This window comes from Piliocolobus tephrosceles, chromosome 16 (genome assembly GCF_002776525.5).
Source record: "Piliocolobus tephrosceles isolate RC106 chromosome 16, ASM277652v3, whole genome shotgun sequence".
NCBI lineage: Eukaryota > Metazoa > Chordata > Mammalia > Primates > Cercopithecidae > Piliocolobus > Piliocolobus tephrosceles.
Window position 1 is genome coordinate 51774607 of NC_045449.1, and position 16455 is coordinate 51791061.

The following is a 16455-nucleotide window of genomic DNA, read 5'->3' on the forward strand; positions in this document are numbered from 1 at the left end:
TCAAAAAAAAAACCAAAATACAGAAATCAAAAAACCATGCTCATTATTACCTCAAGACCTTTATGTTTGCTATTCCTCTGCCTATAAGATGCATTCCCTCCATTTTTGAAGGACAATTCTTTCTTGTTTTTAGGTCTCAGCTCAATTTTTTCAGAAAGGCTTTCCCTGGCCTCTTTAAACGAAAGTAATCAACAACCTTTATTGCCAGCTAATACTATTCCACTGTTCTGTATATTTCTCCATAGTATTTATTGTTATCTTAAATTCATCTTTATTGTGTATCTCCCCTCAACAGAACCTGAATCCTACCAGGGACTTGGTTAGTCTTGTTTACTGCTGTATTTCTAGTGCCCAGCATACAGTAGGCTCCCAATAAATAGCCACTGAATAAAAGTTAAAACCAACACAAATATCATTTAATTATGAATATATTGAATTGTGCACAATAGTTCATAAAATTACATTTTTTTTTTTTTTTTTAAGACAGGGTCTGTCTCATTCTGTCACACAGGCTGGAGTTCAGTGGCGAGATCTCGGCTCATTGCAACCTCCGCCTCCCGGGTTCAAGTGATTCTCCTGCCTCAGCCTCCCCAGCAGCTAGGATTACAGGCACATGCCACTGTGCTCGGTTAATTTTTTGTATTTTCAGTAGAGACAAGGTTTTACCATGTTGACCAGGCTGGTCTCAAACTCCTGACCTCAAGTGATCCAACCACCTCAGCCACTCAAACTGCTGGGATTACAGGCATGAGCCACCGCGCCCGGCCTATAAAATTACTTTCACATTTTATTTTGCCTGATCTGTTATCACAGAAGTTCTCAGGTGGCTGCTTTAAAATTATTCCTCCTCCTACACTCTATCTTATTTACTTCTCACTGTTCTCAGTATCATAAAGTGCAACATCTTTTTGAAGCAATTTGAATTATAAAGATACATTTGCATGTATATATATGTATGTATACATATGCACACACACTTTTTTTTAAGAGATAGGGTCTTGCTCTGTGCAAGTGTTAAGAGTGCAGTGGTATGATCATAGCTCACTGCAGCCTTGAACTCCTGGGCTCAAGTGATTCTTCTGGCTTAGCTTCCTCAGTAGCTAAGACTACAGGTGCACATCGTCATGCCTGGCTAATTAAAAAAAAAATTTTGTGGAGACAGAGTCTCACTATGTTCCCCAGGCTGGTTTGAAACTCCTGGCCTCAAGTAATCTTCCTATCTCAGCCTCCCAAAGTGCTGAGATTGTAAGTGTGAGCCACTGCACCTGGACTGCGTATTAATATGAAGAGCTTTTCTTCAACAACACTGAATGGTTTTCTACAAAGGTATATGCAAGTGGGCACACTTCTTGTCTTATGAATGTTTTCTTTCCCTTTATAAACTCCTTTTCCTTTCTCTTTTCCCCAAAGAAAGGACTTTCTTTTGAAATCTAGAACAAATGAGAACAGAGGATATCCTGGTTTGCTCTGCAAATTTTTTTTTTAAGATGGAGTCTTGCTCTGTCTCCAGGCTGGAGTGCAGTGACATGATTTTGGCTTATTGCAACCTCTGCCTCCTGGGTTCAAGCGATTCTCCTGCCTCAGCCTCCTGAGTAGCTGGGACTACAGGCACGTGCTACCACGCCCAGGTAATTTTTTGTATTTTAGTAGAGACAGGGTTTCACCATGTTGCCCAGGCTGATCTTGAACTCCTGAGCTCAGGCAATCTACCTGCCTTGGCCTCCCAAAGTGTTAGGATTACAGGCATGAGCCACCACACCTGGCTTTTTTTTTTTTTTTTTGATGGAGCTTTGCTCTTGTTGCCTGGGTTGGAGTGCAATGGCGCTATCTCAGCTCACTGCAACCCCCACCTCCCCGGTTCAAGTGATTCTCCTGCCTCAGCCTCCTGAGTAGCTGGGATTACAGGCACGTGCCACCATGCCTGGCTAATTTTGTATTTTTAGTAGAAACGGGGTTTCTCCATGTTGGTCAGGCTGGTCTTGAACTCTCGACCTCAGGTGATCCGAACACCTCAGCCTCCCAAAGTGCTGGGATTATAGGTGTGAGTCATCGTGCCTGGCCTGCATAACTCTTGATTATCCCCATTATCATGGAAAATTTGTGCATTGTTAAGGAAAGTGGTGCATTGATGGAAGGAAGCAAACACATTTTTAACTATATGACTGAATGACACCAGGTCTCTGATTAGTTTGTAACATCAAGTACTTACCTCATTCAGCATTTTTCTTTCTTTAATAGACTGGGTCACCCCTAAGGAGATCACAGAAAAGATAGGTTACATACAGCAGAAGAACGTGCTATTTTCATGGAGATGGAGAGGTCAGCGATTCACCAAAGAGCACAGGAAGAATGATAGAGGAGAGGTCCCTTCCCTCTAAAGCCACAGCCCTTTAATAAGGCTTGTTGCAGCAGTTTCTTTCTGGAGACACAGTTGATGTTTAATTTAAACATTATAAGTTTGCCTGCTGCACATGGATTCCTGCCAACTATTAAATAAATCCCTAGTTCATATGCTAACATTGCTAGGAGCAGATTAGGTCCTATTAGTTATAAAAGAGACCCATTTTCCCAGCATCACCAGTTTATCTGAACAAAGTGATATGCATTAAAGATAAAGGTAGTTTAGTGTTACAATTAAAGACCTTTCGGTAACTCAGACTGAGCACCAGCAAAAAACCTTAGGTGTTAAATGTTAGGTGTAAAAACGCAATTCTGAGGTGTTAAAGGGAGGAGGGGAGAAATCGTATTATACTTACAGAAATAGCTAACTACCCATTTTCCTCCCGCAATTCCCAGAAAATATTTCAGCGTCCGTTCACACACAAACTCAGCATCTGCAGAATGAAAAACATTCAAAGGATTAGAAGCTGAAAACTAAATCAGGAATTGCTGTGTTAAGAAGCTAAAGAGCCTCAGTTTCTTACACTCCCAAGATCAATCTAGATTTATGATTCCAAAACCCCTGGTGACAGAATCAGAGGCTGAAAACACCATTAATTATAACCAGCAGGTGTGGCTCTTTGGAAGTCTAGGGGAGGCTGATATAAAGTTAAGACCAGAGGAATGTCTGTCCACTCCCTCTCCCCAACACCCATCTTCTAGATGCCAAGGCTAGCTATAGATCTCCATTATAGTGTTCAAGGAATTAGGAATTATCCATGTCAATAGTTTTGATTAATGTGGATGGAGAACATCTATATTACTAGATGGCAATATGTGAAAGGATAAGAAAACAGTATTGTTGAAAACCTAAATCTGAAATGTCAATGTAATGACAAATTTTCACCCCTAGAATGTCTACCTGGGGGCTGGGCGCGGTGGCTCACGCCTGTAATCCCAGCACTTTGGGAGGATGAGACGGGCGGATCATGAGGTCAGGAGATCCAGACCATCCTGGCTAACATGGTGAAACCCCGTCTCTACTAAAAAACTAGTCGGGCGAGGTGGCCGGCGCCTGTAGTCCCAGCTACATGGGAGGCTGAGGCAGGAGAATGGCGTGAACCCGGGAGGCGGAGCTTACAGTGAGTGGAGATCGCGCCACTGCACTCCAGCCTGGGCGACAGAGACTCCGTCTCAAAAAAAAAAAAAAAAAAGAATGTCTACCTGTGGAGTTCTAACCCTCTAATATTCCCCTGAGAGGGATAGGAGAATACAGTGCAGAGCTTCTATATAAGTATTTCAGAAAGCAGTAGCTAAAGAATCACTTGTTTATTTCCCAGTGTTTTAAAGGCCCTTCTGAAGAACTAAGCAAACTAAAGAAAGATCATTTAGTTTTAAACAGGAGAAATGTATTTAACTAAATCCTAAACACAACAGGCTATCTACAAGCAGTAGCAGCAGCCATGCTCCTTCACAGAATTCCTTATAATTTTTGAAGTTTTTTGTTTAACTGCTACAAAAGCTGATTTAATAATATGTATTAAACTTAAACATTTTAGTTCAGTTTTAGTTCAAAAGTAGCAAATGTATTAGGTTTGAGTTTAAAGACTGAACTACTTTAGATTTGATTTGCATTTTTTTTTTTTTTTTGAGACAGAGTCTTGCTCTGTTGCCCAGGCTGGAGTACAGTGGTGTCATCTCGCCTTACTGCAAGCTACGCCTCCCAGGTTCACGCCATTTTCCTGCCTCAACCTCCCAAGTAGCTGGGACTACAGGCACCTGCCACCACGCCTGGCTAATTTTTTGTATTTTTAGTAGAGATGGGGTTTCACTGTGTTAGCCAGGATGGTCTCAATCTCCTGACCTCGTGATCTGCCGGCCTCGGCCTCCCAAAGTTCTGGGATTACAGGCGTGAGTCACTGTGCCTGGCCTTAATTTGCATTGTCAAATTTTCTTTTTACCTTTCATTAGCTTTGATGCAAACCTATAGCTTAAGGTATATTAAACTTTAATGACATTTTTCTCTAAAATAGTAATTTGTAATAACTTGTTCTGGCACCTGGCTCCAATGAGCACTATCCTCTGACCCTGTGGTATAATTTTCATGAGTAAGTAGAAACCTAAGATCATAGAAGTTCTATGGTAATGTATCCAAGGGGTTTACATCCTCTCAAGTGCCTGTATCTCTGTGAAAAGAATCATCATGGGCTGGGCACGATGGCTCACACCTGTAACTCCAGCACTTTGGGAGGTCGAGGCAAGTGGATCACCTGAGGTTGGGAGTTCAAGACCAGCCTGACCAACATGGAAAAACCCTGTCTCTACTAAAAATACAAAATTAGGTGTGGTGGTACATGCCTGTAATCCCAGCTACTCAGGAGGCTGAGGCAGGAGATGCGCTTGAACCCAGGAGGGGGAGGTTGCAGTGAGCCAAGAACGTGCCATTGCACTCTGGCAGACTTGGAAACAAGAGTGAAACTCCACTTCAAAAAAAAGAGAGAATCATCATCGAGTGGACTGGAACACATCCAGAGAAAATATTTTGTTAGAAACATTTTAGACTTGAGCCACACAGTCTACATCTTCTGCATCCTCCATGCACTCATCTGCTTTCAAATGGAGCCCCAAGAGTGAGTCTTACTCCTGTTCCAGATAACAGTTCTCTTCTGGGTAACGGTTCTTCAGATACTTGAAGACAGTGTCTTATTTCCTTAAATCTTCTCATTTCTTCTTCAAAAGACATTATTTCAAGTTACTTTTCGGCATCTTTACGATTTAACTCTGAATAAACACTCCCGAGTTTGTCAGTGACCATGTTAAAAACCAAGCACGGTGCTTAAAACAGACATCAGCTTTCAGGCAGTCACTCCAATGGAGAATATGGTGGGGCTCTGGATTGGTACTTCACTTGCTCCAGACCCTATGCTTGTGTTAATATGGCCCAGTTTCAAATAAGCTTTTTTAGCAGCCCTGAAATGTTTACTCAGATTTAGTTTATAGTCAACTAAAAACCCCCAGAGGTCTCCTGTATCACACCAGTTATAATTAAAACCTTAAAAGAGAAAGGTATAGAACAAATGATTTTTCCCCTTCCTTTTTTGCTTTCTCATATGTTAAAATATCTCGGAGCTGTTATCAGACTTTTTTCCTGAAAAACTCTCAACATACTCAAACTAGGTGTTACATGAAACTGGGGTCTCCAGGTTTTGCTCCAGGTTTTGTTGTTGAGACGGAGTCTCACCCTGTCGCCAGGCTGGAGGGCAATGACACAATCTCAGCTCACTGCAACCTCAGTCTCCAGGATTAAAGCAATTCTTCTGCGTCAGCCTCCCAAGTAGCTAGGATTACAGGTGCATACCACCACGCCCGGCTAATTTTTGTATTTTTAGTAGAGACAGGGTTTCACCATGTTGGCCAGGCTGATCTCGAACTCCTGACCTCAGGTGATCCACCTGCCTTGGCCTCCCAAAGTGCTGGGATTACAGGTGTGAGCCACCACGGCCGGCCCACACTCCAGATCTTAAGCCAAAACAAAAGGGGGTAAGGAAGCAGCAAAACTATTATTTGTCTTTCATAAAGTAATTGATTGACTATTAGAAGACTATCATCCATGCTATGCTCAACAAATATTCTTACTTTTTCATGTTTTTTTTTTTTTTTTTGAGATGGAGTCTTGCTCTGTCGCCAGGCTGGAGTGCAGTGGCATGATCTTGGCTCACTGCAACCTCTGTCTCCCGGGTTCAAGCGTTACTCAGCCTCACGAGTAGCTGGGACTACATGTGCATGCCACCATGCCCAGCTAATTTTTTTATTTTTTAGTAGAGACATTGTTTCACCATGCTGGCCAGGATGGTCTCGATCTCCTGACCTCGTGATCTGCCCACCTTGGCCTCCCAAAGTGTTGCGATTACAGGCGTGAGCCACCATGCCTGGTCTCATGTGATTTTATGCAGCAAATGCAAAGTATTCCGTAAAGGTTCTTGGTATACCTGTTTTCATAACAACATGAGTAGTCTCTTCAGTAATTAGATTAGTTAAAGCGATGTGGTATCTTCTGGCAAACTTGTACACGAGCATCTGAAATTAGATCAAATATTCCATTATCATGAGTTACCTCTAGTACACAGCTCAGAATACTAGTTATCCCACCATGGCATACGTTTACCTACGTAACAATCCTGCACGTTCTGCACATGTGTCCTGGAACTATTTAAGGTGAATTTTTTTTTTTTGAAACAGAGTCTTGCTCTGTTACCCAGGCTGGAGGTAAAATTAAAAAAAAAAAAAAGAAAAGAAAAAACAAATAATACCAGTTATCCTAGCTTTAAGTCTCTGTTTTTCTCAGAAAGGGTACATTTTAAAAAATTCTAAGATACCTGAAGTCTCGGCCGGGCACGGTGGCTCACGCCTGTAATCCCAGCACTTTGGGAGGCTGAGGCGGGCAGATCATGAGGTCAGGAGATGGAGATCATCCTGGCTAACACGGTGAAACCCCGTCTCTATTGAAAATACAAAAATTAGCCGGGCGTGGTAGTCCCAGCTACTTGGGAGGCTGAGGCAGGAGAATGGAGTGAACCTGGGAGACGGAGCTTGCAGTGAGCCGAGAAGGCGCCACTGCACTCCAGCCTGGGCAAGAGTGCAAGACTCTATCCCCCTCCCCAAAAAAAAACAAAAAAAACTTGAAGTCTCAAATAGTTTAATAAAAATTACGTACACATCAGCAGACATAGAATTACAACTAAGGATTCAAAATAATATTATACACCTACTATGTACCACAAACTTAAAACTTAAAAAAATATACATTGGGCCAGACACGGTGGCTCATGCCTATAACCCAGCACTTTGCAAAGCTAAGGTGGGACTCTTGAACCCAAGAGTCTGAGACCAAGACCAGCCTGGGCAATACTGTGAGATCTCATGTCTTTAAAAAAAAAAATAAATAAAGTAAAAAGAAAAAATATATATTAATTTTGCTTTAATAGCCGATATCATTTGATTCCCTAAGACAGTTTCTTTGCATAGTGACACTCTACTGTACTATAAATTTATCAGCCTACACTTTATAAGCTGAGAGATAACTACCCTACACAGAAAGTTATGCTACAGACATATATGGCTTAAAACCAAGACTCAACCCTCTGATAGTTACAAAACACTGAAATCAAGATGTTACTAAAAGTCAGTGCAAAAGCGATCAATTCTCTCGTAAGGAGAAGGCTTAGAAGGGGTTCATATTCTTCCCCAAAGAAATTTAGCGTCCTCTAGCTATTATCTATCAACCAAATAAAAATCAATAGGCAGCAAAAGAAATTAACCAGATCCATTATGGGCACAGTTGACCTAGCTGGTAGGTATTGTCTGATAAATAACTTTGTTTACCAAGGGCCATCATTTACTAGCCATAGCTACAGCCACCCACACCAGTATTTATGTGCTGTACAATACTGCCATGAAGGTCAGGCCATCTTTCTTTCATGTTGCCTCACTCCACACTGCCACAGGGCGCTGAAAAAATGCAGGCTAGAGAAGCTAATGACATCCTCCCCCTTTTGCCACCACCCTCTGCCAGGATCATTAGCAATTCTGAACTGATTAATTGCTGAAATCCCAGCCTTGAAACTGTTCTGTTAGAAGAGCAATGCTGAACTGATGAAAAGATCATCTTAATATGGGCTTCAGAATTAATCATGTGTAATACAGTCAGTAGCTTTCATCATAAATTTACCACACTTCACCAAGTCTGAATAGAGCTCAAAGTTTTCCTCTTTGCTTATTTAAAGACAACACCTACCCAAGCCAGTTGTAGTCTAAACTGCAGCTCAGAATTGCCTTTGGCAAGAAAGATTAGACCATTTTAGCCATCTTTAAAAAGCTGAACTTGCAAAACAAAGGGATAAAGAATGCTAATTTTCAATGAATAAGTAAGGAATTCTGGATGTGCAGGCAAATGATCAAGAGCCATTGAAACAGACACAGGTAAGAGCTTTCAGAGCAAATTGCTGGTCTGGGCATGGGATTATGAGATGAAAACATTTACAGCCAGCACTGTGCACTTACTCAGTGTATCTACCAGGGCAGCCACAGCTTACTTTGCCCCTTCAGTAGTGGGATACATCTGGCCAGAGATGTTATGCTAAGTCACTACCTATGGAGAAGTTAGGATGAAAAATCCTAGCAAGGATATATTAAGAAAGATATTTCAGAATGATTTGGTCATCTCTCAGTGTGCAATAAATGGCACACCCACTACTGAATCCATTTGATAATCTGGTATGTTATCTCATCATAGTTTTAAAGAAATATTCACGCAATAATAATAATAATTATTATTTTGTTATATAATAATAATAATTTTATTATTTATATATTATATATAATATAATAATAATAATATAATAATAATTATTATTTTGAAACAGAGTTTCGCTCTTGTTGCCCAGGCTGGAGTGCAATGGCGCAATCTCGGCTCAACGCAACCTCTGCCTCCTGGGTTCAAGCGATTCTCCTGCCTCAGCCTCCCGAGTAGCTGGGTACAGGCATGGGCCACCACGCCCAGCTAATTTTGTACTTTTAGTGAAGACGGGGTTTCTCTAGGTTGGTCAGGCTGGTCTTGAACTCCCGACCTCAGACGATCTGACTGCCTCAGCCTCCCAAAGTGCTTGGATTACAGGCTTGAACCACCGTGCCCAGCCACAAATTATTTTTATTATGAAGTGATGACAATGACAATTAATTACAGGGGTGGTAAACTTCTCAGGATGTCTGAAATCCACAAATAGCCCAAAAAGAAACGAGGTTTTACTGGTCTTAATATTTTAATGAGTACTTTTCCACAGTGTGAAGCAATTCCCATTCCTGGCATTAAGGACCCAAGGTGATGCCAAAATCCTAATAGCAAGGGATGTTGCAGTGCAGACGTGGCAGGGCAGACTATTGAGTAACTGTCTTACAAGCCAGGATAAAAACAAACAGTAGAGAAATGCTACTGTCTGGCAGTACGTTTGGAACCAGTCTGAATTTAGTTAAATATGCTGGTAAATTCACCCATGTGAGCCAAGGGGGAAAAAAGATGCCTTCTGGGGAATAAAGCTATACCTACTTGCTTTTACAGATATAAAGGAAAATTCAAATTCAAAAGTCCTATACCATCCCAAAGCATAGCTTTTCTGCTAATATTTAATAATTATTTTCTCAAGTAAATATATATAAAATAATCCACACTATAGCTTTATCTAGATCTAAATTTTCAGAAATTAGTAATGGAAATTAAATTACACAGAACTATGATTGTTTCCTAGATTTCTTCCTCTAGGTTATCAATTGCCAGTACCTACATAAAACTGTTTCCAGAATGTTGTTAAGTCTTAGTCATTAGGGAGATACATATGGATACACTCACAAATTCTTCTGGGGTCAGGCCAGACACCACCAAGGACATTCTTTTGTTGACCCTTTCTGTTGAAGCTGTCAATTTTGGCTTCTCCCTGCTCACACTTTCTTCCATTGCATTATACTCAGCAGTATTAGTATTATGAGCAGCAGCTGGACTCTGGGCAGATTCTGCAACTTGCCACTGGGGTACTTTCAATGCAGAGGTTGAAGATGGTATGCTGCCAACATGAGCTGACTCTAGGGCTCTGTCTTCAGAAGGATCAGATTCAGGGTCATCAGAGAAGAGACTGATTCCAGATTCCAGGTAAGGTGTTCCCTCTGAAAGGAATGGGAGAAGTTTAATTTACACAACAATGAATGTTGAATTACAGAGTTTTGGTCTCTGTTAAGAATTAAAAAGACCAATGAAGTTAGGTTAAGAGAAAAATGGGTACATGAATACAGTGTTGGTGGAAATCCAAAGTAGCCTAATTTCCTAAAAAGGAAATATGGCATTAGGTAGCAAACACCTTAACATGCGTTTACACTTTCAGTCAACAATGCTAGTTTTAGAAATATATCCACAGCCGGGCATGGTGGCTCAAGCCTGTAATCCCAGCACTTTGGGAGGCTGAGACGGGCGGATCACGAGGTCAGGAGATCGAGACCATCCTGGCTAACATGGTGAAACCCCGTCTCTACTAGAAAAAAAAAATACAAAAAACTAGCTGGGCGAGGTGGCGGGCGCCTGTAGTCCCAGCTACTCGGGAGCCTGAGGCAGGAGAATGGCGTGAACCCGGGAGGCGGAGCTTGCAGTGAGCTGAGATCCGGCCACTGCACTCCAGCCTGGGCAACAGAGCGAGACTCTGTCTCAAAAAAAAAAAAAAAATATATATATATATATATCCTAGGCAGATAAAAGATGTATGCAAAGGTTTAGTCATAGGAATGTTCACTGTAACACTGCTTATAATAGTGTAATTTTAGAAGCAATCTAGAAGTCCAATAATAGATTAAATTACGATATACCTAGTCCAATGGAGTACTCTTCACCCATTAGTTTGAATATAAATGTTGATGTACAATAAAACAGAAATGTTACTAATATATTAAAGAAGATACCTAAGCAATATTATTTATCATGACATTATTTTAAAAATAAAAGTTTATGTAAAATGACTAAAGAGCAGGAGAATTGCTTGAACCCAGGAGGCAGAGGTTGCGCTGAGCCGAGATCATACCATTGCACTCCAGCCTGGGCAACAAGAGTGAAACTCCGTCTCAAAAAAAAGAGTACAGGTAATTTTATTTTTTTGAGAAGGGTCTCAGTCTGTAACCCAGGCTGCAGTGCAGTGGCACAAACATGGCTCACCTGCAGCCTTGACCTCCTGGACTCAAGTGATCTTCCTGACTCAGCCTCCTGAGTAGCTGGGACCACAAGTGTTTGCCACCTTCCAGCTAATTTTTTTTTTTTTTTTGAGATGGAGTTTCGCTCTTGTTGCCCAGGCTAGAGTACAATGGTGTGACCTTGGCTCACTGCAACCTCCGCCTCCCGGGTTCAAGTAATTCTCCTGCCTCAGCCTCCCGAGTAGCTGGGACTACAGGCATGTGCCACCAAGCCTGGCTAATTTTGTACTTTTAGTAGAGACGGGGTTTCTCCATGTTGGTCAGGCTGGTCTCGAACCCCTGCCCTCAGGTGATCTGCCTGTCTTGGCCTCCCAAAGTGCTGGGATTACAGGCATGTGCCACCACATCTGGCTCATTTTTGTATTTTTAGTAGAGATGTGGTTTCACCATGCTGGTCAGACTGGTCTCAAACTCCTGACCTCAGACCATCTGCCTGTCTCGGCCTCCCAAAGTGCTGGGATTACAGGCATGAGCCACCATGCCTGGCCCCAGCTAGTTTTTTTTTTTTTTAAACTTTGTAGAAATCACGTCTTGTTACACTGCCCAGGATGGTCTTGAACTCTTGGCCTTGAACAATCCTCCCACCTTGGCCTCCCAAAGTACTGAGATTACAAGCATGAACCACTGCACCTGTCCTTATTTTATCTTTTACGATGCGGCATCTCAGCTTGGTGAAGTGGCTCACGCCTGTAACCCCAGCACTTCGGGAGGCCAAGGCAGGAAGATTGCATGAGGCCAGAGGTTAGAGACCAGCCTAGGCAACATAGCAAGATGCCGTCTCCAACCCCACCCCAAATTATCTTCTTTATTCCCTATATTGTCCAATTTGGGAGCAATAAGCATATAGTAATTTTGTAAGAAAGGAAAAAAAAGTTGACAAATGTGGCAAATGCTTTATTTTTGTTTCTTCATCTAAGGTAATGATACCATTACTTTTCTCACTTAATAAATCAGCAGATATCATTACCAAATTAAAAACAGCAGAGATGTCATCCTTGAAACATTTCAGAAAATGCCATGCTATCAGGAATTAAGCATAGCTAAGTGGAATATGAGATTCCTAAAATGACCCTAATGAACATGGCCAAATACCACATTTGATGCCAGTGTCTTTTATGATAATGTGTTTTTGAGGATTAATTAAAAACTTTCTTTACTGATTAAAACTCTGATTTACAAGCCATAAAACACCATTCATTAAAGGTGATTTTTTTTTTTTTTTTGAGACGGAGTCTCGCTCTGTTGCTGGAGTGCAGTGGTTGGATCTCAGCTCACTGCAAGCTCCGCCTCCCGGGTTTACGCCATTCTCCTGCCTCAGCCTCCGGAGTAGCTGGGACTACAGGAGACCACCACCTCACCCGGCTAGTTTTTTTTGTATTTTTTTTAGTAAAGACGGGGTTTCACTGTGTTAGCCAGGATGGTCTGGATCTCCTGACCTCGTGATCAGCCCGTCTCGGCCTCCCAAAGTGCTGGGATTACAGGCTTGAGCCACCGCGCCCGGCCTTTAAAAGTGATTTTTAAGGCATAAAATATATAATCATTTATATTAATTAACTCATAAAAGAAGAGCTTGCTTTGGGATTTGACTCATTTTCTAATACAGTACTGGCCTAAAACTTTATTATTTGGCCTTAGGACCCTTGTCTAACAGTTGAAATAAAAAAATATATATATATATATTTTTGAGATGGAGTCTTGCTCTGTCAACCAGACTAGAGTGCAGTGGCGTGATCTTGGCTCACTGCAAACTCCGCCTCCCGGGTTCAAGCAATTCTGCTGCCTCGGCCTCTAGAGTAGCTAGGATTACAGGCATGCACTAGCAAACCCAGTTAATTTTTTTGTATTTTTAGTAGAGACAGAGTTTCACCATGTTGGCCAGGCTGGTCTCTAACTGACCTCAGTTGATCCACCTGTCTCGGCCTCCTGGAGTACTGGGATTACAGGCATAAGCCACTATTCCTGGCCTGAAATAATACATTTAGAGTACACCAAGATTCCCTCATCCTCAAAATCATTAGTTAAACCATTAATTAAAATATAGATGGATTAACAGTTTCAACAATTTTCAAGTAAACCTTGATTAACACTTGAGCTATTTTTCGTTTTTTTTTTTTTGAGACAGAGTCTCGCTCTGTCGCCTAGGCTAGAGTGCAGTGGCCGGATCTCAGCTCACTGCAAGCTCTGCCTCCCGGGTTTACGCCATTCTCCTGCCTCAGCCTCCCGAGTAGCTGGGACTACAGGCGCCCGCCACCATGCCCGGCTAGTTTTTTGTATTTTTTTTTTAGTAGAGACGGGGTTTCACCGTGTTAGCCAGGATGGTGTGGATCTCCTGACCTTGTGATCCGCCCGTCTCGGCCTCCCAAAGTGCTGGGATTACAGGCTTGAGCCACCGCGCCCGGCCTAACACTTGAGTTATTTTTCTAAAATGGGCTTAAGTATAACAAAAGTGTCCATGATAGACTAGTACATCTAAAAGTTGGTTAACCAGAATATCTTTATGCAGGATTCAGAGTAAAATCAAAGTGTTTGTTCCATTAGAGCAGATGAAATATTACCTAGATCTTGCCTTGGCAAGTAAGATGGTTCCATCAAATTGTGTGGCCCAGACTTTTCCAGTTGTTGCTCCTCCATATCAACAACCTTAATGAGCTCCTCTTGAGATGGGTAGTTTCCATTCTGAAGACTCCCAGAGCTACTGTGCACATACCACCTATCCTCTAACGACTGGCATTTAGAAGGGGATGACCTAGAAAGATAAATGGAAGGAGAAAACCATCGCCACCAATTGTGAAAGGAAAAATCATACTTCCTGGGCAGCCAAAGCCTAAATGAAACAGCTCATGTCAGAGAGATCAGAAATGACTGGCAAAAAAGAGCCCACGTGACAGCCTAGAAGTCTGGATTCATGTTGCCTGCCAATATGTCAGGGTTGACATATAACATCTCCCCCGAGGGGTTGGGTTGGTCTGAGGCATTATATCTCCTAGCTGTTAAAAGCAGGTCAGTAGCTGGGTGTGGTGGCTGTCGCCTGTATTCTCAGCTACTCGGGAGACTGAGGCAGGAAAACTGCTTGAACCCGGGAGGCAGAGGTTGCAGTGAGCTGAGATCCCAAGATCACGCTACTGCACTCCAGCCTGGGTAACAGAGCAAGACTCTGTCAAGAAAGAAAGGAAGAAAGGAAGAAAGAGAAAGAAAGAAAGGAAGAGAAAGAAAGAAAGGAAGAGAAAGAAAGAAAAGAAAAAAGAAAAAGCAGGCAAGCAAGTAGGTCAGCAAATTTTTACCAAATTACTCACTGCCACTCATTCTATACACAATATTCTACTTGAGTCTAAATGGATATGTTAGAATCAGATCTCTTATGAAGATAGAAAGTTGATCAATGTCGACATCTCTACACTCATTATTTCTACTCAGTTTTAGCAGAATTACAGAATCATCCCTATTGCCTGCCTTTTCTTTTCCTTTTTTTTTTTTTTTTTTTTTGGTTGGAGTTTCAAGCTCTGTCACCCAGGCTGGAGTGTAGTGGCTCAATCTCGGCTCACTGCAACCTTGCCTCTCGGGTTCAAGTGATTCTCCTGCCTCAGCCTCCCAAGTAGCTGGGACTACAGGCGCATGCCACCACGCCCAGCTAATTTTTGTATTTTTAGTAGAGGTGGGGTTTGACCATGTTGATTGGGATGGTCTCCATCTCCTGACCTTGTGATCCACCAGACTTGGCCTCCCAAAGTGCTGGGATTACAGGCTTGAGCCACTGTGCCCAGCCACTATTGCCTGCCTTTTCAATGTCCAAATTCATTCTAAAAACAAAAGCCAGCTATAAAATATTGTTAGAAAAGCATATACACCCAGTAAATAGTTCCTCTAGTCTTCCAAGTGCTTAGGACTTTGCAAAATAAGATACTTAACAATAGATTTAAAGGGCCTCAGAGGTTAATTAATTTAAACAATTATTGGGTGCTTATTATGGGTCAAATACTAAGGTTAGGCCCCCTGGACTGAAGATGAGTGAGAACTGAATTACTGCTCTTTTGTTTTTTGGAGACAGAGTCTTGTTCTGTCACCCAGGCTGGGGTGCAATGGCACGGTCTCGGCTCACTGCAACCTCTGCCTCCCAGGTTCAAGCGATTCTCCTGCCTCAGCCTCCTGTATAGCTGGGATTATAGGCACCTGCCACCATGCCTGGCCCTCCAGTAAGGAAAAGACTGCTATATAGTCCGGTATTAATAGTGGTGTAAATACACATCTCTGAAAGATATTCCAAATGTTTTCTGGCTTTGGGAGGGCAAGGTGGGTGGACCACTTGAGTCCAGGAATTTGAGACCAGCCTGGGCAACAAGGTAAAACTCCGTCTCTACCAAAAATACAAACACTTAATGGGCGTGGTGATGCATGCTTGTGGACCCAGCTACTTAGGAGGCTAAGGTGGGAGGATTGCGTGAGCCTGAAAAACAGAGGATGCAGTGAGCCATGATTGCGCCACTGCAATCTAGGTGACTGAGGGAGACCCTGTGTTAAATAACAATAATAATAATAATTATTATTATTATTATCTGTGGTAAATCAAGAGCTAGAGTTTTTCTAGGAAGACAAGAATTTTAATTAGGGCAAGGGCTGCCTTGAAGAAGTCTACCATCAGCTTCCAAGCCTGTTCAGGTTTTAGCTCCATTATATATATATATTTTTTTGAGACAGAGTCTTGCTCTGTGGCCGGGGCTGGAGTGCAGTGGCCCGATCTCAGCTCACTGCAAGCTCCGCCTCCCGGGTTTACGCCATTCTCCTGCCTCAGCCTCTGGAGTAGCTGGGGCTACAGGTGCCCGCCACCTCGCCCGGCTAGTTTTTTGTATTTTTAGTAGAGACGGGGTTTCACTGTGTTAGCCAGGATGGTCTCGATCTCCTGACCTCGTGATCCGCCCGTCTCGGCCTCCCAAAGTGCTAGGATTACAGGCTTGAGCCACCTCGCCTGGCCTCCATATTTTTTTCTGACCTTTAGAAGGGACATATCTAACTAACTGCACATTTCTCATGTTGTAGCTTATGTTATAGGTTCAAAAAGCCTATATACAATTAAACAAAAGAAGTATCCTGGCCAGGCGCGGTGGCTCAAGCCTGTAATCCCAGCACTTTGGGAGGCCGAGGTGGGTGGATCACGAGGTCAGGAGATCGAGACCATCCTGGCTAACACGGTGAAACCCCATCTCTACAAAAAATACAAAAAACTAGCTGGGCGAGGTGGCGGGCACCTGTAGCCCCAGCTACTTGGGAGGCTGAGGCAGGAGAATGGTGTAAACCCGGGAG

The 16455-nt window shown here is 42.5% G+C and overlaps 1 protein-coding gene across 8 annotated transcripts in view; it reads right to left on the minus strand.

Moving 5' to 3' along the window:
• BRCA1 (BRCA1 DNA repair associated) overlaps nt 1-16455 on the minus strand; it is a 103359-nt gene that overhangs the window by 17887 nt on the left and 69017 nt on the right. For all 8 annotated transcript variants that reach the window (XM_023204007.1, XM_023204003.3, XM_023204002.3 and 5 more), the window contains 5 exons: nt 13716-13906; nt 9782-10092; nt 6369-6456; nt 2757-2834; nt 2210-2250 (listed from right to left, as the gene is read on the minus strand). In XM_023204007.1, coding sequence (XP_023059775.1) covers nt 2210-2250; nt 2757-2834; nt 6369-6456; nt 9782-10092; nt 13716-13906 — 709 coding nt within the window. The remainder of the gene's footprint in view (nt 1-2209; nt 2251-2756; nt 2835-6368; nt 6457-9781; nt 10093-13715; nt 13907-16455) is intronic.